This window comes from Mirounga angustirostris, unplaced genomic scaffold (genome assembly GCF_029215605.1).
Source record: "Mirounga angustirostris isolate CCGP_5_RB_7025 unplaced genomic scaffold, mMirAng1.0.hap1 SCAF_16, whole genome shotgun sequence".
Taxonomy (NCBI): domain Eukaryota; kingdom Metazoa; phylum Chordata; class Mammalia; order Carnivora; family Phocidae; genus Mirounga; species Mirounga angustirostris.
This window is the reverse complement of record NW_026991724.1, coordinates 5098519-5125254: the sequence shown is the minus strand read 5'-3', so window position 1 is coordinate 5125254 and position 26736 is coordinate 5098519. Positions and strand designations below refer to the sequence as shown.

The window sequence follows — 26736 nt, the reverse complement described above, 5'->3', positions numbered from 1 at the left end:
AACTATGGAGCAAAACAATGGATTAAGAGATACAGAATTCCTGATGGAGAGGATGGGATGGAGGGGGGCCTGCAGGGCTCCGGTAGCATTATAAGTGATACTTCCTAAGCTGGGTGCTGGACAGAAGTGTGATTGTATTGTTTCTTGTGCCTTGCTGTATGTTGTATATGTATGTGTACACGTAGGTTTGTGTGTGTGTATTTACATATCTTCCTGTGTATGTAGGATATAATCCGTAATTTTAAAAAGTGAAGAGAAATACGGGCTAGATGACATGTATCAGGCACTAATCTTACCTCATTCAACATCTATATCAATAACTTATCAAACTCATGGATCATCCAGAGTAGGTGAGGGATAGCTAATATCTCAGATAACTGAATAAGGTTTCCTAAAAAGCAGGGACACACGGCAATCATAAACTCATGACTTAATGTCACAGAGATGAATGTGAAGTCTTTGCCTTGAGATTCTTCAGAGCCAGTCACTTAATCAGGATGAGATCCTCTGTTAAACAGCAATTCATGTGAAAACAATGTTGGGGTTTTAGTTGACCACAAGCTCAAAAGGAACCTTCCGTATAAATACCTGCTCAGAGAACGAATTTCCACTTTAGGAGCAGTGATTTTCCTCCCATAGCCAGCATAGGTCAGGCCACATCTTGCATATTTTGCTTTTAGCACCTTGGTTTGAATAGGAAGTTGACAAATTGCAGTAAGTTCAAAGGATGGGGACTAGTAATGAAAGATAAATCAGCATACAAGTTTTCAGTTCATCAGAGGGAGATTTGGAAGAGCCAGAGCACAACTAGAGGCTTCCAGAAAATTGGTTCCAGCTCAGTGTGCACAAAATCACACCGATAGTCAGAGATGCCCAAAAAAAAGCAGTGGACTGCCTTGTAAGGCGTGAGCTTGGGGCCCTGGAGTGTTCAGACAGAGACTGGATAAATCCCTCTCCCTACAGTTGTGCTTAGAAGGTAGACTCAGTGGCTCTGTTGTCCCTTCCTTTTCATGGCTTCCGTGAGTCTATAAGAATAGCCAAAGAGAAGTCCCAGGGGGAAACCATTTTGGTGTGCCCAAAAGTGAGGGGGGAATGTGGAGCACACAGGACAGATGGCCAAGTTCAGTCCCTTCCACCCCTGCCCTGCAGTTCCTACAAGCGGCAGTGACCGCCCTGCAGATGAAACATTGATCTGTTCAGCAGGACCCGGCTCTCTGCTGACGTCAGCCCTAGGAAAGGGGTTGCTAGAACGCAGTTCCAACATGCACAAGGGAAAGAACTTGGGCTTGGTTTATTGCTTCTCATGATTATGTCCGATAGAGGCTGTTCAGGGGCACTTCTCCATGTCACCCTGTCTCTGGAATTCAGGCTGATGGAGCAGAGCAACCACTTTCTAGAACATCGGCCATGGCAGTGCAGAGGGAGAGACAGTCTGTCACGTTACACACCATCTCTTAATGCTTCCACTCCAAGGGCACACACCTTCTTTGCACTTACATTTTGTAAGCCACACCTAAATCCAACAGAGGAGGGGAGTCCAGCCCTTCCGTGGGCCAGAAGGAGACCTGGAGGCATTGTTGACAACAGAAATGACCACCACATTCAGTGTGGCCAGATGGGAAAGGACAAGTCTGTGGGGACAGCAAATGAGGGGTAAACATCGGCCAGCTCATGAAGGTCCTTTACACTGGATTCTAGATTTTTTACTGTATCTAGCAGTATATCAATTTACTTGATATCTGATGTATACCAAGTCTGAGAATGACACAGTTGCTCACTTTAGAAATTGGATGTAGCAGAGATGGTATTCACTTGTTCCGCAAACATCAGTGATACAAAGCAGACAAGGTCCCCATTACATTTGGTGAAGGGAGGGAGAATCATCAATCAACCATCTAAACAGCCGATAGCATCACAGATGGTGGTAAGTTGTAGGAAGAAAAGTAAAATGGGATAATGGGCTGAGCCTGGTGGAGAGAGAAAAGAGGCTCACAGCCACAGGAGAAGAGAGAGAAGTGAATGCATCAGAAAGCTCGCAGGAGGCAGGAGACACAGAACTGGGTCATCTTCCAGAACTGAGAGCATAAGTGAGATAAGATATGCCTAGGACAGGAGGCTTCAGTAAGCAGTAGTTGCCTTTAGTCGGAATAGCTCTTCTGAAGCATCCCGTCCTCATGGCCAGAGATGTGACATCAACCCTTTTCAGGAGAGTGGGTAAGAGACAAGCCACTCAACTGGTTTATGAAGATAGAAGTTTTCACAAGGGCTTAAATCGAGATTCAAGTCAATGGGAGCTGCCTTTTTAATTGATAAGAGTCACACAGAGGTGTGGGAGAGGGAGCTGCCTGATGCCCGTGTGGCTGGAGCATTGGGGCCGTTCTTCGGAACACTCAGAGCAGACCTCCCCACCAGCTAACTGATGGTCTGCACATGACCTTGTGTGCCTTCCCGGGGGAACAAGAGGATGAGATTAGAAGCGCAGATGCCTCTCGCGCTCCTCTCTTTCCTTCCTACGCCCGGCAGCCAGGACCATCCACAGCTTTATCAGCTGGGGAGGCATCTAACCAACTCTGCTCACTCGCAGGGCCCTTTGGGCACTTTGAACGTGAATACCACTGGCTTGGTTCTATGTACCCCCCAGAACCACAGACGCTGCGAGTTGAGGGCCTCCCAGGGGTGGTCTGATAACTCCCCATCCTTCAAGGCAGGGTTCCCTCCTGATAGCCCACAGCAAGTGACCTTCAATCCACACACTTGAGGTCAGCAATGGGAGCTCTTGTTCAACCACACACCTGTGTTCTTCCCCAAGACCCATGCAATGGTCCACACTGGGTTTCCCATGGAATTATTCCATTTGGGTTGAAACATGAAACCATTCACATATTAGAAGGGAACGTGCCCCCATTTTAGGATACCCCCATATCAGCTTAGGTTAGTTCCTGTCCTTGTTTCTTTGTATCTTTTCTCTTTAAGTCTTAAAAAGAAGACTTAAGACTCCAGGCAAGAGAGACCCAATTCCTACAATTCATCCTTATACGGCAATTCGCCCACCGTCTACACTGCCCGCAGTCCCTCTCTCCTCCTGACAGCCTCTTGTGTGTCTCTTTCTCTCGTAGCCATGGGGACCAGGATGATCCAGGATTCCAGCCATGATCCAAGTAGGACAGAAGCTAAGGGTGGGGTTGGAGGGTTCTAGCTCTTTCCCTAAAACTTGTTCCTCAGTACTGGGAAGAGATCTAACCTGTAAGTCAAGGAGCATTCCTTGCACTTGATTAGCTATGAAGCCTCTTTCTGCTCAAACGTTTTATAGCTCAAAGAAGAAAAAAAGAAAATACGCTGTGCACATTTTTCTTTCTTTAAATACTGGGAAGAAATGAGGGAAAAGCTTGTCTTGTCCATGTTTTTATAAAAATATAAAGCATGTGTCCTCTGTGACTAGAGCTATTTCTTTCCCTCTAAATCCAGCAGAGCCCGTGATGGAGCTTAAGCATGAGCGAATGTCACACATTCGTCTTCCTGAGCCACACTGCTGTGTTTCTAAAAAGATAACACAGCTTTCGCGGGATCAGAAACCTGGAGATTTAGGAGGTGGCTGCTCATGTGTCTGTGAGGGTTGGGCCTGAAAACATGCCCATCATTAGCTGACCCCAAGAACGCGATTTATGGCCTCTGGGGCCAGAGGCCCAGTGGCTGTTCTTCACTGAATTAATTCTTAAGAAACTGGTCCTGAAACATTGCTTGGGTGACAGATATGTGTGTATTTCTCCTGTTTGGACCTGCTCTGTGCTTGGCCATAGAGCACATGTCCAGCGCAGACTCTGAGTTCCATTCCAGGTGTCACCTCAAACCAGTCACCGCTGTTCCCTCACGGACAATGTGGGGATGAGAACAGAGCCTCCGCGGGGTCAGGCTCATGCTCTGGGATTTAGCACCACTCCCTGACATATTGAGAGCCGTCATTGTGAACCCTAGCCACCTAAAGACATCAAGTCCTAACACCTAGAACTTGCCTTTTTTTTTTTTTTTTTTTTTAAAGAAGAGCCTTTGCAGATGGGAGGAATTAAGGATTTTGAGAGGAGATCACCCTGGATGATGCGGGCAGGCCAGCGGCATCACAAACGTCCTTCCAAGAGACAGGCAAAGGGAGAGAACACAGAAAAACAGAGAAGGAGGGAGTAGGAGGGCAGCACGGGGACAGACGTGTGGCCACAATGCTGTTGGAATGCCAAGAGCAACCAGAAGCTGGAAGAGGCAGGGACCAGATTGTCCCCTGGAGCCTTCAGAGGGAACATGGCCCTGCCAGCACCTTTATTTCAGACTCCTGGCCTCCAGGACTAGGAGACAATACATTTCTATAGTTTCAAGCGGCTTGGCATGGACTACTTTGTTACAGCAGCCCCCGAAAACCCTGTAGTCAATGAAGATGGAGCCATGGGCATCACCGGGATAAAAGCCCCGAGGGGACGGAAGCCTGGTCACACTGTGGGCAACATATGCAAATCTCCTGGGGGTTTGCTCAGTGAGAGAACTCAGATTGCTGCCTCTCTGCGTCTCCCTTTCTGTCTCCTTCTTTCGCTGGCTCCCTGTTTCCTTCTTCTGTCCCTGATCAATTCACCGCCTGCAGATCATCCTCCAGGATGAGCTCTGATTTCTCATCCAGTTTCTGGCTGACTCCTTACTTCCAGTGCCCGCAAGGTGGGCTTCTCACTGTGCACCTTTCGGCAAAGGAGTTGCTTGAGATGTATGGATGTATGGACTGTGCAGGACTCTGCAGCTTATCTGGTGTTTCTTTTCTCTACTGAGATGGGTCTTTTGGATGGCGGTAACTGACAGTTGTGCTGGGCCATCCCTGGGGCAGCATGTGTTTATGAGCTTAAATTCAGGAGAAGCATTGAGGAGTGTGAAAGGCAGGGCTTGGCACGATGGGTGCTCCGGACTTGTAACTCAGTGCTTTTCCAACCTGGCTTGCACATAGAGCCCCGAAATTCCCAGCTTGTCCAAATGTTGAATGCGCCCACTCTCCTAGCAGGAGCGAGAATGTGCAAGCAGCCAATGAATGCTGTTTTTCAGGCTGTAATACCTCTGTGTGTTCTGTATGTGGGCAGGTTGTTCTGTGGAAGGAAATGCTCTGAAGGCTTCGATGCTAAGTGGTCCTCGGGGCGTCGGGGGTGGGGGTTAGACTTCGCATGGTGGATAATGCGGGAGGAAGCAATGGAGACCGCCCCTGCCCCGAATCCCAGCTGGGACTAGTGGAAACACTCTCAAGCCACCTTACACCAAGGGTGATCCTCAGTGTCCCGCCACCCGATGCTCCTGGTGCTTTCAGAGCATCCTCGAACGTGGTTTTTGCCTAGTGCCTGCATCACACCTAGCTTTGTGCAAAAGTCTCCCTGTCCCCCTCAGTGGCCTGTGGGCCAGCTCAGGGCCACGGCTGTCCTACTCATCTCAGTATCCACTGTCCTGGTGCAGCACTTGCCCCCAGGTGGCCCCAGCAGAGTGGACTGGAATTGTGCAGTGTTCCCAGCACACGGGCGTCGATCCTTCTTTCTGGGCTGGGGCCAGCACCAACCTGTGGAATCCCATCTGACATCTGGAAAGTAGGAGACTCGGGAATTATGCAGATTAAGGAAGGGTACCTCACTCACTGATGCGGCAGCTGTGGTCTCTCCAAGCCCTGAGGTGACATGGGCTGGTGGGCTATGCAGAGAGCCTTCCAGGGAGGTCAGGTTAGACTCAGGCCATTGTCATAAGTCCCTTTTACGTGTCCACGAGCAGTCTCTGGGCAATCCGGTTCTTACCAGGCACCTATGGCAAGTTGTCCCATTTCAGATCAGCTTACAAGGAGGGGTTGTGTTCAAATTATCCCCGAGTCACCCAGTGCCAGGTATCGATCCTGAAATATTGTCGAAGCTTAATATTGAGGTAAAATGATGATCACCTTCCTTGTACTTGATAGTCTACCTCTATTTATACAACCTAAGATTACATTAAGAAAAAAAGAACCACTTCACACTAACCTTGCATTCATCCAAGACTTTCCTTCTACTTTTTTATCTGAGCCACGCCTCCCTCATCTTGTAATAACAATGATATTCCCTAAGGACACAGAGCCCCAGGCTGAATATTACAGATTTTTAACTCATTGCATCCACCCAACAACCCCATCAGGTGGGAACAGTTATTAGCCAGGGGAGATCTGAGTTATGTACCTATTGGCCTTCTTAGCCTGGGAAGCAGATGCCTTTGGTCTCTCCCCTATTTCCAAGAAGAGAACATTCCAATCTGGAAAGGCAGCACCATTAGGAGGCTGAAATGCACACATGGGGAAAGCAACTTAAAAACGCAAATGAAGTGAGAAAATATTCGTACAGAGTGAGCCGGACATTATTGGACCGAGTCTCCATTCATTCCATAACTAAGTATTTACTGACCACCTACTATGTGCCTGGCTCTGTGGCATTCAGTGGAAGACAAAGGTGAATCAAATGGGCTTCATTTAGTTTTATATGTGTAAGGTATTCCCCGAATGTGCCCTGATGGTCTGGAAGAGGTGATGCAGCTTTCCAAAGTAACATTCACCCTGGAGAGAAGTGAGCATGGTGCACGGAAATGACTCTCCAGCCCCACATGACGCCAAGTGGAAATGATCATCAGGGAGAAGCTTCACCTCCCCTTCCCCAGGCTGCGAGCCCACACGTCCAGAGGGCTCCTTCTTAGATCTCAATCCGAGCGCATTTAATTTCAGATTTGTGTGACCCTGATAAAGCTCCTTCATCAAGTTTTATTCTTCATAAAAGATCCATTTCCCCAGACTCATAAAGCAACTCCTTCTAATTCAGTGTTATTTTATAAATACTTTCATTGGGAGCATCAATCACAGGCAGCTGACTTTCCAGCCATAAAACAACAGCTTGCAACATCACCATGTTACCCAATATGTATTTACTTATCAAGTTGAAGAACACATGTTTGCAAAATCAGCAACATTACAGCTCTACTAGCAATTTGCCGGCACTTTCTTCCCATTGAACACAAACTCTCAAGTCTCAGACGGGCCGTATTTCAGCATCCCGGTTCATTTTCATCTTGTAACTGCAGTAATCACCAGCCCTCCCACCCCCATGCAGACCTCCCTGAGCCCCTCAGTGATTATGCCTGTGACTCCAGGCAGGTTATTTACCTAACAGGCGCAGTTCCGGGATCATTGATCATCTGTTTTGCACCACCCCCTGGGGACGCGGGCCCTGCTTGTCCCTTGGGCACTCAGTGCAGCTCGGAGGTGCACCAGACAAGCTCTAATGGGTCAGCCCACTCTGCAGGGAGAGTTCTTGAAAATTAATTATTCCACCTACAAAATGCAATTAGAAATGCCTGAACAATAGGAACTGTGCTGGAGAGGAATAGGAGGACCAGGCATCTTGGCTGAGCCACTAACCTGCCGGATGACCCGATCGATGGATAGAGTGATTTCACCTCTATCCACCTCCACTTCCCTCTCCACTAAACAGGGCTAGTGACAACCCTCACAGAGCTGTGGGGAGGCTTATATGATGGAGCGCCCGAACAATCTATGTAATGGAGGTTAGCTCTTGTCACTGACATGGTCTTCTGTGTGTCCTCCTGAGTACCTGCTCAGCCACTGGCCAGCAGTGATCTTGAGAAGATGAACTGACCTCTCTGAGCATCTTGTTCTTCTTTCAATGAGCTAATTACCCTGGCAGGATTATCGTAAGAATTCCTGGGAGGCACGTCGTAGGGCCACGTGTTCATTTTCCTCTCTGTAGAATTACTGCAAAGTCCACCTCATCAGGCCCCCTATATTTCACATGCCGCTGCAGACTACCTTTACACAGTGGTGGGTGTGTGCCCATTTTACAGGTGGGAAACGGAGGCTGTGTGAGCTCGCACATATTGCCCAGAGCACATAGCCAGGGAGTAGAGTACCAGAGTCTACATCTCTCGGGCCTCACTTATTCCCAGGCTTTCACTTGCCATGCCAGCAGATTTCAGAATCCCCAAGGGTGGCTTCCCGGCAACAGGAGTATTTTTAAACCTTCCCAGGTGATTCCAGTGAGCAGCCAGCATTGCCATGCAGGGACCCATGCTCTTCACTGTCATGCTGGTGTGTGACCCACATCTGGTGGGACCTAGGTTTCCAAGGGAAAAATTAAAGTGTCTAATTAGGAAAAGGAAGAAGGCAGGTGAGGGTCCGGCAACTCAAGGCAGAGACGGGAAAGATGGCAGCTCTCTGGGGTCTAGCGTGAGCTCAGGAGCTGGGAGCCAGAAGAGAAGCGTGAAGCTTGGGCAGGTCTCGCAGGGCAGGGAACCCAGAGCCTGGGGAGGCAGGAGCTGCCCCCTGAGCGGGTTTGACTTCTTGTGCTATTACATGATGCATCTTGCCTAATACGGATGCAGCTGTTGGGGGAGCCAAGAGCTCGACAAGCGGTAGCAGCTGCAGCTCTAATGACAGAAACAGGGGTCTCTGCACCATGGCGTGGCTGGCAGAAGAAGGGCTCTCTGAGGTGCCCGGTGGTCATGGGGCACGTCAGCGCCCCTGTACATCTCCCAGGCCTCTGGCAATCTGGCTCCTGGCTCTTGGCCAGGACGGGAGGCATCGCTTGCAGAATGAAAATCCAGTACCCCTTGTTCAACAATTATTAAGAAAATCAGGAGGTGACCGCAGAGCTTTAGCCCGGGGCCCTCCCAAGCATAGCAGCCTAGGTTACTACACAGGTCCCTGGCCCAGGAAGCCGGCCCTGCTTTTGAGCTTGCCTTAGACGCCAGATCTGGCCAGTAGGTTGCAGCCACTTCTGGCTGAAGCAAGTAAAGAAGCGGCACATGGCTCTGCAACTCTTTGTTCTCCCATATCAGGAAACCACCAGGTCCCGGCTGCGAGGCTGCAAGAAACAAGGGTCTGGATTCATAAATCACACCCGGGAAAGGGACTGCCCTTGAAGGGAGCCCCCGGGTGGTCCGAATCCGAGGGAGAAAACAACCTCATGTGTTAAACCATTGAAATGTCAAGACTGGTCTTTTGGGTCAGTCTAGCCTAGCCGAGTATAGTCCATGATCTTAAATAGCGAACCTGCTTCCCCTCTGCCCTTAAAACAGATACAAATGATAAGGACTAGAGGCCCATTGTTCAGAATTTACCTAGAAATTCCTAAGTACTGCAAGCATTCAATATTTCAGGCATTCATTATATACCTGTTTCCTATTCACCCTCAAGCTGTGATGGAAGAGAGATGATGATGAAAATAGTCATCCTTTATTTATCCGTGCGTTTATTCATTCATGCAGTCAGCAAATGTTTACCGAATTCTTACTACCTACAGAGCATTATCCCGGTGCCTTTGAAGATTATCATGCTTTGAGGAACACAAAATTTAACCAGAAGAACTAAATGATGTTAGTATGAGCCCATTAAACATTGTAGCCCATGTATATTGGCATATTCGATGGTATTAATATTTTTCAAAGATTTTATTTATTTATTTATTTGAGAGAGAGAGAGACAGCGAGAGAGGGAACACAAGCAGAGGGAGTGGGAGAGGGAGAAGCAGGCTTTCCGTGGAGCAGGGAGCCCGATACAGGGCTCGATCCCAGGACCCTGGGACCATGACCTGTGCTGAAGGCAGACACTTAACCAACGGAGCCACCCAGGCACACGATGGTATTAATATTTTAACCACTGGGTGGGAAATAGAGAAGAGACAGTATCTCTGCACTCAGTGAACTTCAAATCCAGAAGAGAGTTCGAGGCAAACTGTTTCAGTTGTTCAAGTGCAAGATTTTAGAAGCGCTGCTACTTCCAGAGATGTGGCATAAATAACGCTAAGATGGGTTTTCTCAGCCTGGGTGCTCTTGGCATTGGGGGCTGCATTTCCTTGTTGTGGGGGTGTCTTGTGCATTGCAGTGTGTTTTGTTAATTGCATCCACCCGTGGGATGCCGGGATCACACATTCTGTCCCAGTTTTGACAACAAAAATGTCTCCAGACATTGTCCAATGTCCCTTGAGGAATAAAAATCCCCCTGCCTTGGAAACCACTGCTCTAAGGAGGACTAAAATTACTTGCAAAACAATCCCTTAAATTGGCTAAACAAACAAAAAAATACACAATTTCCTTTTGGTTTTTTTCTAAAGCTTTATAGAAATATAGTTTCATATTTGAGAGTTTGGGCTACTTTATGCAAATCCAATACAAAGATTTCTTATTACTTTGGAATATTAGGGATAGAGATTCCACTTAACATTGCTTTTTTGAAGTGTTTTAGGCAAGATCAGATAATTCAGCAGAGTACCCTGTATCCTTCTAAAAGAGTTGCATAAAAAGGAAGGATAAATAAAAAGATTAAATAGAATTTTTTAAAAGGTTGTGAGGAAAAATATTACCTTAAAATTCTGGATGAAATGAAGAAATTAAGGCAATAAAGTGAATCCTGATAGGAGGGACCCCAGCTTTAGCCATGTGTTACCTTACATTTCAAAAACCCATTTTCTTGCCTAAAATCTGGCCTGCTGCAGCTCAATTAAACAGCAGCTTGCCAGAAAAGTAGGGCAAAGGTGCCATGAAAATTGATGAGCAGGAGAAACCAAAGGATTAAAATAATCATAAGGTGGTTCTGTGGCCACCATCTCTTTATCAGTATAAAAATAAACAACCTTTGAAAACAGATGGGAGACAACCATTGCTCATCTTGTCATAACTTATTACATATTTGACTGTCAATTTATACTTAAAAAAAACAACTAGAGGCAGGGAGGTAAGGTAAATTTGAGAAGAGAAGTCTATCACCTTTCAAACCGAGCCTGTGGTACCCACGGCTGCACATAGATGCTTGTGGGTCCTATTAAAGGAACGAGCAACTGTCTGAAATGCAAGATGTTCTCATTTGTAAGAACGGGGCTGTCTTCCTACTGGAAGGTACTTAATCAACTCAAATCTGCATCAGGAGTTTATACATCATGCCAGTTTGATTTTGCGCTATTCTGGGGGAAAAAATCATTAGTCAGCTGAAATGCTCAGTGGTCAGCATACTGCATGATTTTGCCGTGACATCGTTGGTGGCCCCCAAAGCCCAACAACTAGGAAATGGGTTGCATTTTATTCTCTTTGGTTGTTTTTTTTTTTTTTTTTTCCCTGCAGCTGTCCCTTTTTACTTTGGTGTACCCTCCAAATATGCTGTGCTAGTTGGGTATTTTAAATGGCAACCCCACATGAAAAATAAACTCTCTTTTTAAAATTATATGATATTTTCTAGCTTGCATGTGAAGATCAATCCACTTATACCTCCTTACCAGTTGTCTATTGCTGTAAAATGAAAAACATCAAAACTTGGTGGCTTGAAACACAACCGTTTATTTGCTCATAATTTTGCCAGTCGAGATGGGTTCAGTTGGATGGTTCTCTTGTTGGTACTGCCTGAGGTTTTCCATGTCGACATAGCTACTGTCATCTGGAAGCTCAGCTGGGGCAGGACGATCCAAAGTGGCCTCAACTTACATGTCTGATGGTTAGCTGGGCATGGCAGCCAGTGAGCATTAAATCCCAGACACGTGGCTCCTCCCGCTGGACAGATATCTTCAAATGGCAGCCAGGCTCCAGGAGGACACGTTCCAATGCACAAGCACTTTCAAGCCTCTGCTTATACGTTTCCATGCATCCCACTGGCCACAGGAAGTCACATGGCTAAGCCCACAGTCAGTGCGGAAGGGACAATATGAGAGTGTGGTTACAAGGAGGTGTAATTCGCTGGGGCCACTAATGGTATATTCTGACTCCCTCAAAGGCTGTTCCTGGATTCAAGGCATTTGAAATGAGTGGAAACCAATCTAAATATTTGAAAATACATAAAGAACTGCCTGGATGTTTCTACTTTTCTCTAGAACAGTGTCATCTAGCTCTAGGCTAAAGCAACAAAACTTACTTTCTAGGGTAATACTATTCAATAAAATATACTTATTTGTTTTCTTCCATCTTTATTTCCTGCCTTTATCAGAGATTAGCTGTGGCCTGCATGGAACAGTAAACCCAAGCTCCAAACAAGATGGGATTTGACTTTTCTCTCATTTATTTCTTGCTTATGTAAACAAAGCTGGAGGGAGGCATTCTAGGCTTTCCTGGAAGCTCCATGGTCATCAGAGACTCAGGGACTCAGATCCCTTCTGTCTTTCTGCTCTATCTTCCCATCATGGAGCTTCTATTCAAAGGGCCACCTCATGGTCCAAAAGGGCTGCTAAGACTATAGTCATCACATCTGCATTCCAGGTAGCAGGAAGTGAGGAAAGGGGGTGTTACAAAGTGCACATCTCGTGGTTGAGGCCCCTTTAAGGAATCTTAACATGGAGTTTCACACACGATACCTGTAGTTATATCTCATTGTCTAACCCTTAGTCCATGGCCACACTAACTGCCAGAGAAGCTGAGATATCTAGTACTGAGCTAGTCAGCAGCGTGGCCAGCTAAAATCAGGAACAAAGGAAGAATGAGTACTAAACAGAAACTCATAGTTTGGGCCATTGTTCCTCTAGCAAAGCAGAGCTCAGATCCTGGCTCATGGGGTCATTAGCTTTGTGACCTTCTCAGTCCTGATTTCATCATCTGCACAATTGGCTCACCACATATATGACATGCCTCCCATGGTTCATATGGGATCGAGTAAGTTAATGCACGAAACGTACATCAGGTGATGTGCTATCATCATGTCTCTCCTGCTTCCTGTTTTGCTGGGTCCTGGGACCACAGGAGAGGACTTTCCTGTTCCAAAAGGGAAGTGGAAGGAAGAAGGGCAAACTTCATAGCAGGTGCACCATTTTCTTAAGTTGGAATTTATCACCAACGGACACATCAACAACATTTAGCTCATGTCCTTGAGGAAAACAATTGGCTCTTCTGACAGTCAAGGTCAAAAGCTGAAAACTGGTGAGCCATAACCTGTTTTGTTTGGCCTTCTTGTCTCACTCAGTGATCTTTTATTTTTAAAAATTTGAACTGGTGTCCAATGTGTAAATATTTTGATAGTTTATATGCAAATTCAAATTCCCATCTTTTCTTGAAAAACCAAAAGATCTGGCCTCTCCAAACTCGCAGTTGAGAAATGCAGCAATTACCTTAAGCTAAAAGGCAGCTGCCCCTTAGGCAGGACACGGACCCTCAAGTTTTCCACAGACCACACCACTCCCAATTGTCTTGAAGTCACTTAATTCATGTTAGGTTACCCATGTGGGCATTGAGTGGGCATTTGAGCTTTTCCCTCCTGGCCCAGCTCCCTACCGCGCTCTGGGAATGGGGTCAGAGAGTCACACCCTCAAGGCCAGTGGGCCCGGGCTGCTGTCAGAGGAAAGGCTATAGGTCGTTGGCATCTTCATCAAAACTCTCATCATCAAGAACTTTCTGTATCTAATGCACAGCTTGATCGCCATATGCAAAATGTGAGAGGAATCTGTGCTGATGAATGACAGTCCCTAGATAATGGGGGGACAGAGGGAAAGGCCCCCCAGAGAAGCAACAGTGATGAAGCTAAGTCTCCCAGGCTTTGCCTTAGGTCTCAGGGACCTGCCCACTCTGAGCAGGGCTTTCTTTAATAGTCTCCACACCCAGAGCAGAAAGCCAACCTCTTTCTCCCACTCCACCTGCGAATGCTTGAGAGATAAGCAGAAAAACTTAAAGTGAATTATGAGGAGCAGCTTCCAATTGGACACCCCCTCAAATGAAGATAAAGCAGGTATGAAATGCTAATGTAGGTCAATGGGAAAATAAGACATTATTCATGATTCATTACATGGGTGACTTTCCAGGAATGCATGCACTGCAGAATGTGGGCTGCCTCTGGATACCTATCAAGTTGCTGTGGTTATCTTTTGTCAACTAATCATTTGACAGTTTCCCTATTAATTCCTGTGTATGTGGAAACATTGACAAGACCAGAGGAAGCTGATTCATGCATGCATGCGCTCAACAGAAGTTGCTAGGCTTGTCTGAGGGAAAAAAGGAGTTGTTTCCGTAGGAGAATTTAATTAATCCCCCCTTCTGTAGATGCTGAGTGTGAGTCCTAGAACAAGTATGAGTTGCCCTGTTCGTGGTTGGGTCCCACAAGGTTTTGCTCAGCACCATCATGCACAGCAGTGAGTCCCCCCAGAATGGAACTGCAAATTGCTGCAGTCAATAAAAATAACAATAAAATTTAACATCCCTTGAGTATTTCCCATCGCCCAGGCATTGGAGTTTATATTCATTAATTTGTACATTCTCAGTGGAGACAGTATCACCCCGAGGAGAAGAAAATTGGTGCTTGGGGGCACATTAAAAATATTGGATATTGCAATGGTTTGTGACCCTCCAAAGAGTCATAGTCCATGAGTAGATATACAGGACATCCATGGCAGGGTGGCGGGGGGGGGCGGGCGGCAAGTAGGGAAAAAAATGTCTAAAAAGGCTCTGGAAGGGAGGGTTGGGTAAAAAAAAAAAAAAAAAAAAAAAGGTTGAGACACACTACATTAATACATTCAATGCTCACACAGCCCATTATGGGGGTTAGTTTTGTAAATGGAGAGGTTGAGGTTTGATGAAGCAAAGGAATTGACCCAAGGAGGCCCCACTGGTAAATGGTGAGGCCAGGATCTAAAACCCCACCTCTAGCCCTGCTCCGCTTTGCATTTGCACACCTCCTTCTCTCTCCTCACCATTAAGGACTGGAGGGGACAGCTAGGCTGTGTCCCCCTGTGTGGTCAGTAAGCAATCCCAGAGTGGTGTGGCAGGGTGAGTGGGATGGGCACTGCGGCCTGTGTCACCAAAGTCACATTCGGCAACACTTCTCACGTGCGTACTCTGACACTCGTGGCCAGGAGATGTGTCTGTATCTGCAAGCAAACTTGGCTGGTCGGTGACAAGCTCCTTCCGGTTTGCCCAGGACAGTCCTGGAATGCCCTCCGTCCCAGGTGGTATCAGAATGCACTACCTCCTCGGGTGACTTGGATGCTTTTTCAACGATGTGCCATTTTGTCACATCTCAGGGGCTCCCTTGGTGACGTCTGCCATCTCTGATCATCTTGGGTTTTGTATTACACATCTTCCTGGAAAGCGTGCAGTGGCCCCAACCATGCTATCAGAAATCTGGTGCCAAATACAGATCTGAATGTCCGTGTCTCAATATCCTATTTGCTTATGGGAATATGGTTTTTAAAAAAAGGAGTCTGACAATTTTGATCCTGTGAAGAAGATGTTTGGGGATGAGGTCAGAGAAAATTCCAGAATAGAATAATTCTGTTGCCTATGGCCCAGGGTGAGCCACATTTCAGAGACTCCCACATCTGAGACAGGTTGACCTTTCACTGAAGTCATAAGCAGCCCCTCACCTTGGGATCTGCTCTCCACTCCCCACGAGTATGGCTGTTCTCGAAGTCACAGGGAAGCCTAGTTTCCAACACCAGCACTTAAGGTTCTAACAACAGGTGGCACTTTCTTTAATCAGAGGTATGCAGCCAAGAGGAAGGGGCTATCTGACCCAGACTAAACAATCATAATTTTTTATCAGCCTGTCATGTCGGTGGCCATGTCCTTCGACCAAAGAAAATGACAGCCCTACTTGAGACTCTCAACTAGCAGCCTGTAATTCTTTTATTTGCTCTGGAAGGGCCGTTGCTAGTTCATCTGGGAGTGACAGGGTGATTATCATTTACTTTGACACTCAGGAGAATATTGTGATGGGGGTAAAGTCAGAAATGTATTTCAGAGGACCCACACACATGGCTATCATATAATTATCTTTTCTCTGCCATCAGGAAGCACAGGTAGGCACAAGATAAGCATGGATGGGGAAGCCACTGGGCTGATGGAAATGAGCGAGCCCTTCTTCTGAGATCCAGGGTGTGGGCTCGGGCAAAGGGTAAGGCACAGTTGCCTATCTGCTGAATGTCAGCCTGCTGAATCCAATTCTGACAAGGGCCTCCAAGGAGCAAAAAAATGTTCAGAGGTGGTAGGGAAACATGCCTGGTGTGAAAAATGTCCAAACAATGTTGTCCACTCTTCTCAGTAACAAGTCTTTCATGGTTTCTGGTCAGTGCAAAATAAGACAAAGCTTGAGTGAACTGTAAGGATGCAATTCTACTCAACATTGATAAAGGACCTCCTCCATGTCAGATGCAGAGCTTATAAAGATGAACAAAACACAGCCTGTACCCTCCAAGAACTCAAATTTAGGACCAGGTGGCCCATCACATAAAGATGTTCTTAAAGTGAAGAAGTTCTATCAACAGAGAAGTTAGGGAAATGCTGCCAATTCTATTCTCTCTTGGAGATTTACAATATGCATTTGCTTACTAAGGACACTAAGAGGTCCTCCAGGATAGAAACTTGCTTAACTGTGGTTAGTGCATATTTCCCAACTTGGTTTCTCTGCTGATCCCATGGAACCAGAGTTCCTTGGATACAGTTTAGGAAACGCTGGTGTAGGAGGTTTATCTGACCATTGCAGAACCGAGAGGTATGAACATCATGATCCAGCCCCGAGGGGAGAGGCTGTCAAGAGCAGGGTGTTGGGCCCAGCAGATGGACTGGGACTCGGGATAGAACCTTGATTGTAGAGGAAAACTGTAGAGTATCACATGGAGAGGCCATGTAGCCTACAGAATGTATGTGCGTGTGCACACGCACATGTGTATGTGTTAGCATAGAGTTGTGATCTCCACAGTAGCTCCCCCTATGCGCAGGGTGGAAGGGAGAGGGTGAGGCAGGGCAACTCAGAGGCGATCGGCCCCTGGGCTCACCCTGCTGCAGCAGGTACCAGGTTCTGTGGACAGCTGCGTCGTCTGAGGCCATCGCCTGCACTGTCATTATGGCTTAGAACCTAGAGCAGGTTTGATAAGAAAAGGCATCCTCCTCAAACACTAATGTGCAGGCACTGTACCAAGTTCTTTAATACAGTATCCCATGGAACCCTTACAGAGACCAAAGACGAAAGTGTCACTAATATCCTCTTGTTGCAGTTGGGGAAACCAAGGCTTGGGTAGGGCTGAATAAACTTGCCCGTGTTCACACAGCAAGACTTGAACCTCAGTGTTACCCCAGAGTCGTTTCCTTCAATGCTACAAACCTATTTACATGACTTTGGCACCATTCAGTCTCCATGGAGGCTGGCCTCAGAAATCCTGTTCTGTACCCACATCTGGGCTAAGACAGAGGCAACGCATAAGACCGAGTTCATTTTCTCCTGATCCATTCATTAAAATAAAAAGCATTTTCTGGATAAACATGGGAATATTCCAGGATACCCTTTTGTCCTATCATGTTATGAAATCTGTTAACAATAATAATGCAAAAAGACATCATCAGTGACTTTCCTGGTGAAAAGTGAAAATTCCTTAGCCTCAGAGGTCTTATTTTCTTCCTCTCATCTTTTTCGTGCAAGCCGTGACACGTGCAAGTCGTGACGACTTCATTTTTATACTTTATTTTGCTTGTTCATCTCTGACTTCAATTAAAAGCAGATGAAGTAGGGCAGAGATTCCATCAGTCAAGAATTCATTAGACGTTAACAAAGTGCAAGGCATGGGGTCATGCACACTTAACCAGAGACCATTTCTTGTGGAATCGTTAGTGCCGAGACCTCCTTCATGCCTCTGGCCCCAAGGAGCTCACTTAGTACATCCGTGGTGAGTCTGTAGGCCTGCAAGTTGCCTCTGATTTCTGACAGGATCCTCATGAGGGAATCCTGTTCTCCTAGACCAGGGAGGCAATTAAGTGTCACCCCCTCACACTAATGCTCCTAGACGGGGAGAGGCTGCCTAGACCATCAGGTTGAGAAAAGACCCTGATTCCATTGTGTGCCTCAATGGGAAACAAAGTGCCATATTGTTTGCTGATATTTTCCAAAGATAAGGGGCAAGACAAGGGGAATGCATAAGCCAAGCAGTATCTCTGCTCGTACTGGACCCCAAGGTTTGCCTTGTGACAATTTCACAAAGAAAGAGAGAAGGGCAAAGAAACATGGTAGGATAGAAAATGTGCCTGAAGCATCTGGCCTTGTGGCAACACTGAGACTGCTTTAGAAATCTATCCAAACTTAGGGTGGTCAGATCCCCTTGTTTGCCTGATCAATCAGACCTAATGGCTGATAATCTGATTCTGATTGTGGGAAAAAATAAAGTGCCTTTGATGGTCTGAGAAGCACTGTTATAGACAGGAAAGGAATACCAGGATGGCCCCTGAGCCAGATGAATTTTTTGTTTCCTTAAAGTTCGATATTTTCTGCATGTGAATATTTCTGCTGGGAACTATAGGACTGTACTGCTTTCATCTCTTACCCATTAGTTCACATTTTGTGGGTCCAGAACGGGTCAGAATCCACAGGTGGGCCCTTTATTCTTAGAAGAGTAAACTACAATGAGAAATCATAGTTGGGCAGGTTGCTCTGAGCCAAATACGATAGCTCATAATTGTCAAGACCAGCAGGCAAATGTGCTTGATTCTGCTCTAGCCCATGCTTCTGTTGGGTTTGTAAAATCAATACAGGGAAACCTCACTAAAGTGGAGCAGGGGAGGCTGGCAAGGGGAAAGTTGGAAAGGGGAGTGCAGCACTCCATGTCAATGACAAGGAGGATTGTCAATTACAGCCCAACAGAAGAATCATCAACAAGAAAGAATCATCAATTACAGGTCCCAACAGGGAAGGATGTACATTGCTTCTAATACAAGAAATCGACCACCCCTACAACTCAGCCAATGAGAAACTGTCGTCACTTTGAACTCTTACTTTCCTCCAGTGGACTTTCCTTCAAAACAACCCCTCCCAACTTCTTCCTTCATGATAAAATAAGGGTACTCTCCTTTGTTTGTTGGACTTGCCTATGGCTTTGCAGTAGTTTGCAGGTCCTCAGTTGCAGTTCTCTGCTATTCCTGAATAACCCATTTTGCTGGTAAGATAACTGGCTATTTTTTTTAGATTAACAGTATTTATGATTATGACCCTTTTGTATTAAAATTTAATCACAAAAGCAGTACATTCTCCTTGTAAAAATGATCAGAATAATATTGATTGGGCCAAAGTCTTACCTCCTCCTCACCATCCTTAATCCCAATCCCCTTTGTGGTTACCCAGATATAGCCACTATTGGGGAGGAAAATTTTTTCCTCTGCCCTTGAAGATTCTTCTGCTCGTCTGAGAATCAATTTGACATGAGATAGCTTAATAGGAGAAAATCAAACAAAAGTTTAACAACCTGTATACCTCCTATATACATGGGAGAGATCCAGGCAAATGGAGTAATTTCCTGAAAGGGCTAAAGCCATCACCTGAAATACCATCTTCGGCTAAAGATGGGGGAGGGGTCAGTTATGGGAGGTGACCAGGAAAAGTACAGTCAACAGGGTAGGGTTGTTATGCAGATTTAAATCCGGCCTTCTGCACTGATAACAGTTTCTAGAGATTTAGATTCATCTTCCTATTATTGATACAGTGGGGGAGATACCCTCACAAATGGAGATTTCCCTCATAGATGTAAATGTTTCTTACAAAAGGGGTAACTTCCACTTGATTTTCAGACCTTCCCTTTGTGTCTGCAGTTTCTTAAAAATAACCAGCTTAAAATAATCAATATGCCAAAGAGGCATATCTTGGGATGGCAAGATTTGCTCCCCTACACCACCATAACCAATCTGAAATTCACTTTTCTAGACCTGCTTTGTTTTTATGGACATAAACTGTACCTGCAAAATATATGTATAAAGTATTGTGGCATTTTCTGTGTGCAAGCAGGTTCACAAAAATGATACCATACTATGGATAACATTCTTCAACCTGATAATTTCACATAACAGTCCATCTTGGAGAGCCTTCCATGCTAGAACACATTAGACCTACAATCTTTTTCAAACTGCTACAAAAGTTTTCATAGTGTGGGGAATCCCATCATGTTAGCAATTCCTCTGTTGTTTAGAGAGTCAGATTGTTTCCAAATCTTTCCCCATAATGGATAGTCCTATGGGGAACATCCTTGGGGGAACCCGTTATTGACACACGTAAGTGTTTCTTGATGGTAGATGCCAAATGGGTGACTGTATTTTTTTTTTTTTTTACTAGTTGTTGCTCAGTTGTCCCCAGAAGTGGCTAACACCAATTCTTCATCACATCAGCTGTGTGTGAGCAAGACCCAGTATCTGACATCCTTGTCAACCGTTGACATAACCAAGTGGTCCACATCACCTTCATCTCTACATTGTCTTGTGGCTGTCACCCAGTGGGGGCTCAAAGAATATTTGTTCATGTTTCCATATTTTCCTATGGAGAGCCCTCTCCTTCACCTTGCTTACACCTACTCACCTCTTAGATGTCTGCACCAGGGACCTTTCCTGAACCCAAGGTTAGATGAGGTTGTTCACCTGTGTATTCATAATGCTCTCTCTCAATGCACTTGTTATGGTTTATTATTTTTTATATGCTGTCTCTCTTACTAATCTCTGACCTGCTGAACACCAGAGAATGCCTTTGCCCCCTTCTGTGTCTTCATCACCAGACCCGGGCCCCACATGTAGTAGGCATTCAATAAGAGCTTTTAAAATAAAGGCCATTGTCATGCAGCCACATCCACAATTGAATGAGAGCCCATGCAAATAAACAGCATATCAGCAGAAGGAAAAATTAAGCTGTCAGTCTGCTGAACAGCAAAGATTTCTTTTCTTTATTTCAGGTCTTTTAATGTGACAGAAGGAGGAGGGCGAGCAAAAGAAAAGCAAAAATATAACAGGGCTCTGGAAATGCTTTCTGTTTTAATGTGGAAATCGACTGGCACATCAGTCCATGGCCATTGCCAGGGAGAGGGCATCTTGGACCATCACTGTCCCCTGAGTGACCATCTCCCGCCCTTCTGTCCTGTCCCCTCAGGGACCACGGTGATGCGGATGACAGCCTTTGATGCGGACGACCCGGCCACAGATAATGCCCTCCTGCGGTACAATATCCGACAACAGACACCTGACAAGCCGTCTCCAAACATGTTCTACATCGATCCTGAAAAAGGGGACATCGTCACTGTCGTGTCACCTGCCTTGCTGGACCGGGAGGTGAGCTGAAAGATGCACATCTTCTTTTTCATGAAAATCGAGCATGGCTTTCACAGGAGGGAAGATATGGGGCTTCAGGCAAAGGCACTTTATATGGAGTGACATGAAATGTTTACCCATGGTTGGGTAGGGAACTCTATAAAGGGAATTGCGAACCCCAAAAACACACTCTATAAAAGGCCACATCCTTAGGAATTATTTGTAGTCATTCAACCCGATGCCTCTGTTTCCTCACCAAGCACTTATTCGTGAGCTCTTGTGATGGGACTTTAGCTCTCCTTACCCATCAGCCAGAGGGAGGGGATGGGACGAAGGAAGGAAAGGCAAGCAGGAAGGTAGAAGAGGGGCAAAGGGGAGGGAGGTGGCTTTGTGTTTGCTCACAGAGACAGGTGGCTTTGACTTCTCTTCTTTCCCAAACCGTCTGCTGTGTGTGCCACTGTTTTCCCCAGAAACTCTCCTGCTTCAACCTTAGGCTGGCCCTGGGAACCCTCACCCATTTTGTAGGTCAGGTGACACACAGAGGTGACCCAGGGACCTCAGTCAGTCCACACTCTTGCTCTTTGTTTTTGCCTAGGGTGCTTTCAAGCTTTCCCATTAGTTGCCATGTGAAAATATTTAGATTTCGTATTTGTTTTAAAAAAAATTCCAACTTCCAACCTTCCTGAAAATCACAAATTTTGGACATTTTAGCCCAGTTTCCACATATGGACAATGAGTTACATGAGATGTGACAGTCAGATGGAGCTGATGGTCCCAATCCCATGTACCTGGGGCATGTGTTCCTGCCCCGCTTATGTCCCCCAGGGTGTGCCCTCTGGACCTGGCCCTTCTTCTGAGCTCCAGGTCACACTCTGCAACTCCCCACAGGGCTCAATAGGAGAGACTCTTGGCCCTTCAAACACAGTTTATTAAACCAACTTAGGGGTTCCCCTCTGTCCCTCACCCCCTCCATCCACCCCAAGTCTGCTCCTTTCCTGGGATTCTTTGTTCCCAACATGACATCATCCCACAGACATGACCCCTGCCATCACCCTTGACCTGCAAGCACCACCTGCCCCACAGTAACTGCTGGGTTTCCCTAATGGGCTCCATGCCTTTTCCCCTCATGTCTTTGATTAAACAAATCCTTGGGTCAGAAATGCCTTCTCCTCTCCTTTCTGACTCTCCACGCTATAGCTTCTCGCAAGAATCTAGGTTAGAGCCACTGCCTTTAAGAAGAGGCTTCCTGAGAGGAAGCCTGGGTGGCTTAGTCAGTTGAGCATCCAACTCTTGATTTTGGCTCAGGTCATGATCTAAAGGGTCATGAGATCAAGCCCCATGTTGGGCTCCACGCTGGATGTGGAGTCTGCTTGAAATTCTCTCTTTTCCTCTCTCTTTGCCCCTCCTCACTTGCTCTGTCTCTCTCTGTCTCTTAAAAAAAAAAAAGAAAAGAAAAGAAAAGAAAAAGAAGAGTCTTCCTGAGACCTGAGTCTTCCACCGCCTTGGTGTTCCCCCAGCTTCAGACTGCACTTACCTGTAGCCATTGTACGCATATGCTCCGTTAAGCTGTCATGGGTCTCCTTAAAGAATATCCCCTTCCTCTGGGTCTAGATGTATATTGCCCAACACAGTAACCGCTGGTCACAGGCAGTTATTTAAATTTTAATTTACATTCATTGAAATGAAAATGTAAACATGTATCAGCCAGGACAGACATAAAATATTGTCACCATCACAGAAAGTTCTGGTGGGCAATGTTGACCTTGACTACACGGCTATGGAGAACAGAGACTGTGATCCTTTGCGTGTCTGGAGCCCCAGTGACTACTAGCACACTTAGGGCACTCCTGAAAATCTGCAGTATACGTTTTTGGGGGTACAGGCAAGAATGAGTTGGATATGACACTAAGATTCTGCACTCCGGGGGTGGGAATCTATAGCTAGGAATGGGAATCCCTGGAAGGGAGGAAGAGAATGATGAGGATCTGCATCAAAACCGCGGCTGTCACTTGGCAAATGTGATTGTGGCTAGCTAAAAATAAGAAAGCGGAGGGAAAAGGAACATACCGAGTCCACTTCCTCCATGTTGTGTCCTATTCTCTTTCCAGCCCCATTTTTATGACAGCTCAATGCTGTATTATCTCCTGCAGAGGCAAGGAATGACTTTCCACCTCTGTTTATTCCCTGCCAGCATGCATGTGCACGTGCGTGTGGACACTCACACGCGCACACATGCACGCAGCAGTTTTCCCAATTCTCCCAGAGGTACTTGCAAATTTTTACAAGGCAAAGTCGAAATGCAGTGATTCTCTGGCTCAGCTTCTCTTCCTACTGACAGAAATGTTTTGTAAGTCTCTATTTATAGACCAAAGGGATAATATAATGGATTATTCCATTTTTAAGGGTTATTTTGGGGACAGATGTGTTTTAAGCTCATGATCTCTTCATTTGGGTTTTTGTTAACTCCCAATAAGTATGTAATTATGGGAGTTGAATTAAGCGTTTCTGGCCACAGTACATAAACGGCTCCCTCCAAAAAAGATAAACACAATTTAACCGAAATTAGAAAATCAATGAAAATGAATAAAGAGTGTCACTTCTCTGTAAGGGTTTCCAGAGTTCACTGCTGACCCAGGCAACATCAGTGTGATCTGAAGGAAAGAAACGTCTCTGAATGTAGGCAAACCTTGTCTATTTACTAGTGCTGCTGTAAGCTTCTCCAGCAACTTTGCTGAAAGGCTGAAACGTGCCTCCACGTTCCTCGTCTTTAAAGGGACAGAGCTTGCACATCAGACTTCTAACCTCACTACCCCTTTCCTGTGATCAAGTGCCCAGGATGGGCTCCCACAGCAGGCTTATGGAATCGTTTGTCATTATTTCCAGAGAACTTCTGAGTAGGCGTCCTGTCCTGGGTGAGGTTTTCAAGTCTACTTCTAGACCATCTGAGCAGCCCATTGAAAACATGATCGCACCATTTATTTTTAAGACAATATTCCACTGGGACACCTGCAAAGCTTGATAGGATTCAAACCGATTGTTGTTTTGTTACTGTGGCTTTGGGCCCGGGATCTCAAACAGTATGTTTACGCGTGGAATACTGTGGGTGTAAACAGATAGGTCGGGGAGTCCTTCCAGAGCCAGGGCCCCTGTGATTAAATAAATAGTGTGCTCTTGTTTGGCCCCACCTGGTTGGGAGTGGAGGCTCTGGAAGCCTCCTGGTTGACACAGTGAGCTCAGTTGATAGGACATAAATTTTTCACCTTGATTTTCCATTTAGTTCCTTTCCTTTAATGAGTACGTCCCCAGGGAGGACCCTGGAAGGTGAGGTAAAACTTCAGGGGAGGCCAAGGGCACTGTTGTCTTTGAACCCACCTTTCCCACATTTACTTCATCATAGAGCGTGTCAGGGAGGATAGTCAAGGACGCTGGCAAATGATCTTTAATGTCACCATCTTGGTCATTGCCTTTTCTTCCCACCTCACGTCTCAGGATGTCTCCAGTAGGGCCAACTGAGGCCAGTGCCCTCACTCAACTGAGCGCCTCCCCACACTCTGAGGAGGAAAGGGATTGTGTCCATCTTGTCCCCTGCCACATTCCCAGTCCTTAGCACATGAGAGATGCCCAACAAATATTTATTGAGCAATAAAGGGCAGGAAGGGTGTGAGGGAGAGAGGCAGGCATGTGTGGCATCTCTCTGTGTGCAGGCTGCTGTCTGGCATGGTCATTGCTGTTCATTTCCTGCTGCATTCGGGGTGGTGCAGCCTCTGGACCCACCGCGCATGCCCAGAGCTGGGAGTGAGCCCGCCTGTTGCTCACCTGCTTTGGGTCATGCGAAAATGTTGGAAGGCAACTCACCCACTGTCTCCATCTTCTGAGGACCCAAAATTGACCCCCTCCTTTTCCTCCTAACCATGAGTGGCAGTTGACTTGGCTTTTGGTTTGACGGGCCACCCTTGCCAAATAGATGCCATTGGATTTGGTGGATCTGTTCTGCTGGTCTCCACGTGGTGAGAAATGGAGTCAACTAGGACAGAGGTTCTCAAACTTGGCTGAGGAGCTTTAGAAATCAGAGTGCTCCAGCAGAAGCCTAGAGCCACAAAATGAGAGTAGGACACAGTCATCAGTAGTTTTTTAAAAAATCCCAAGTGATTCAAATGTACAGCAAGGTGAAGAATCCTTGCCTTTGGAGACCATGTTTCAGTGTATGACTTAGAGGAGGGACCTGACCCCATCGTTTGTTATTCCACCTAGCTGAGCATATTCGTTTCCCAGGATGGCTATAACAAAGTACCGTAAACCAGGGGGCTTAAAACAACAGAAATTCATTCTCTCACAGTTCTGGAGGCCAGAAGTCTGAAATCAGGGTGTTGGCAGGGCCAGCCTCCCTTTGAAGTCTCTAGGGGAGGATCCTTCCTTGCCTCTTCCAGCTTCTGGTGGTTGCTAGCAATCCTTAGCTTTCCTTGGCTTATAGACACATGCCTCCAATCCCCACCTTCATCCTTGCATGTCCTTCTTCTGACTGTGTGCTTTCATATTATCTTCCCTCTGCTCATGCCTGTGTCTTCTCATAAGACACCAGTCATACTGGATTAGGACCCACCTTAATGACCTCATCTTTACTTGGTTATATTTGAAAAGACACTATTTTCAAATAAGGTCAAATGCATGGGTACAAGGGGTCAGGACTTAAACATATCTTTTTAGGGGACCCAGTTCAACCCATAACAGTGAGTTATTTGGCCACTCCTTGCCTGAGTTACTCATCTATGAATAATAGCACCTACCTCAAATGGGTTGGTGAGGATCAGATGTGTCAAAGTACATAAAGTACATTGTCTGTTCTAAAGACAAGCTAACATAACCATCATTATTGGTTGTAGCAGTGAATTGTAAAGGTGGGTAATGAGTTCCCCATTGTGGGGTGTATTCGAACAGACTGCCCTTGGTAGGACGTCATAGAAGGGATCCAGTTAATCAGTAAAGGTTATATCCTTAATGTCTTTCCCAACCTTGAGGCTATAGTTACTGAAAACATTTATTGAATATCTTCAAGGTGCGATTTGCTCTGCAGGATGCTGCCTGCGAGAGTCAGTTTCCTACCTGGCCAGCTATGTGACCATGGGCAAGTCATTTAACCCTTCTGAGTCCCATTTCCTCATCAGCAATGACTATGATAATGACATTTGCACCACCAACTCTATCACCTCTTCGAGATGTGCATGACTTTCTCCAGTTTTGCAAACAGGAAACCATCGTCCAAACGCAGCTATCCCCCATGTCACACTTTCTGTGGCTGCTGAGAACCAAGGCCCCCGTTCCCATCAGCTACCGCTGAGAGCTTGACTGTTGTTTCTACCCACATGTTGCCGATACAAAGACTCTTTCCAAACTGTGCAGACCATATTCGCTTTATCCTGTGAGTCAGACCTCTCCAGTTTTCCCGATGTTGGGCTGGGTTTTGTTGCAAATCCTCAGATTCGCAGCTGAATTATGAAAGCAGCTACCGTGACCATGTATACGTCCTTCCGTTTTCATAAGCTCGGTGTGAATAGACATCAGATTTCACCTGGAAACGTGCATTTTCCAGTACAAGCTCTTCTGTTTACTTTTTCTGAAACCATGCCAGAATATAAACTACCCAGAGAAAGAGATCTTGGATCTTTGTCCCATCTCTGTATTCTCATTGCCAAGCTTAGAGCC

At 46.1% G+C, this 26736-nt stretch overlaps 1 protein-coding gene across 4 annotated transcripts in view; it reads left to right on the top strand.

The window, feature by feature from the left end:
* Nucleotides 1–26736, top strand: part of CDH13 (cadherin 13) — a 1446671-nt gene that overhangs the window by 1167846 nt on the left and 252089 nt on the right. For all 4 annotated transcript variants that reach the window (XM_064580856.1, XM_064580854.1, XM_064580855.1 and 1 more), the window contains one exon: nucleotides 20879–21057. In XM_064580856.1, coding sequence (XP_064436926.1) covers nucleotides 20879–21057 — 179 coding nt within the window. The remainder of the gene's footprint in view (nucleotides 1–20878; nucleotides 21058–26736) is intronic.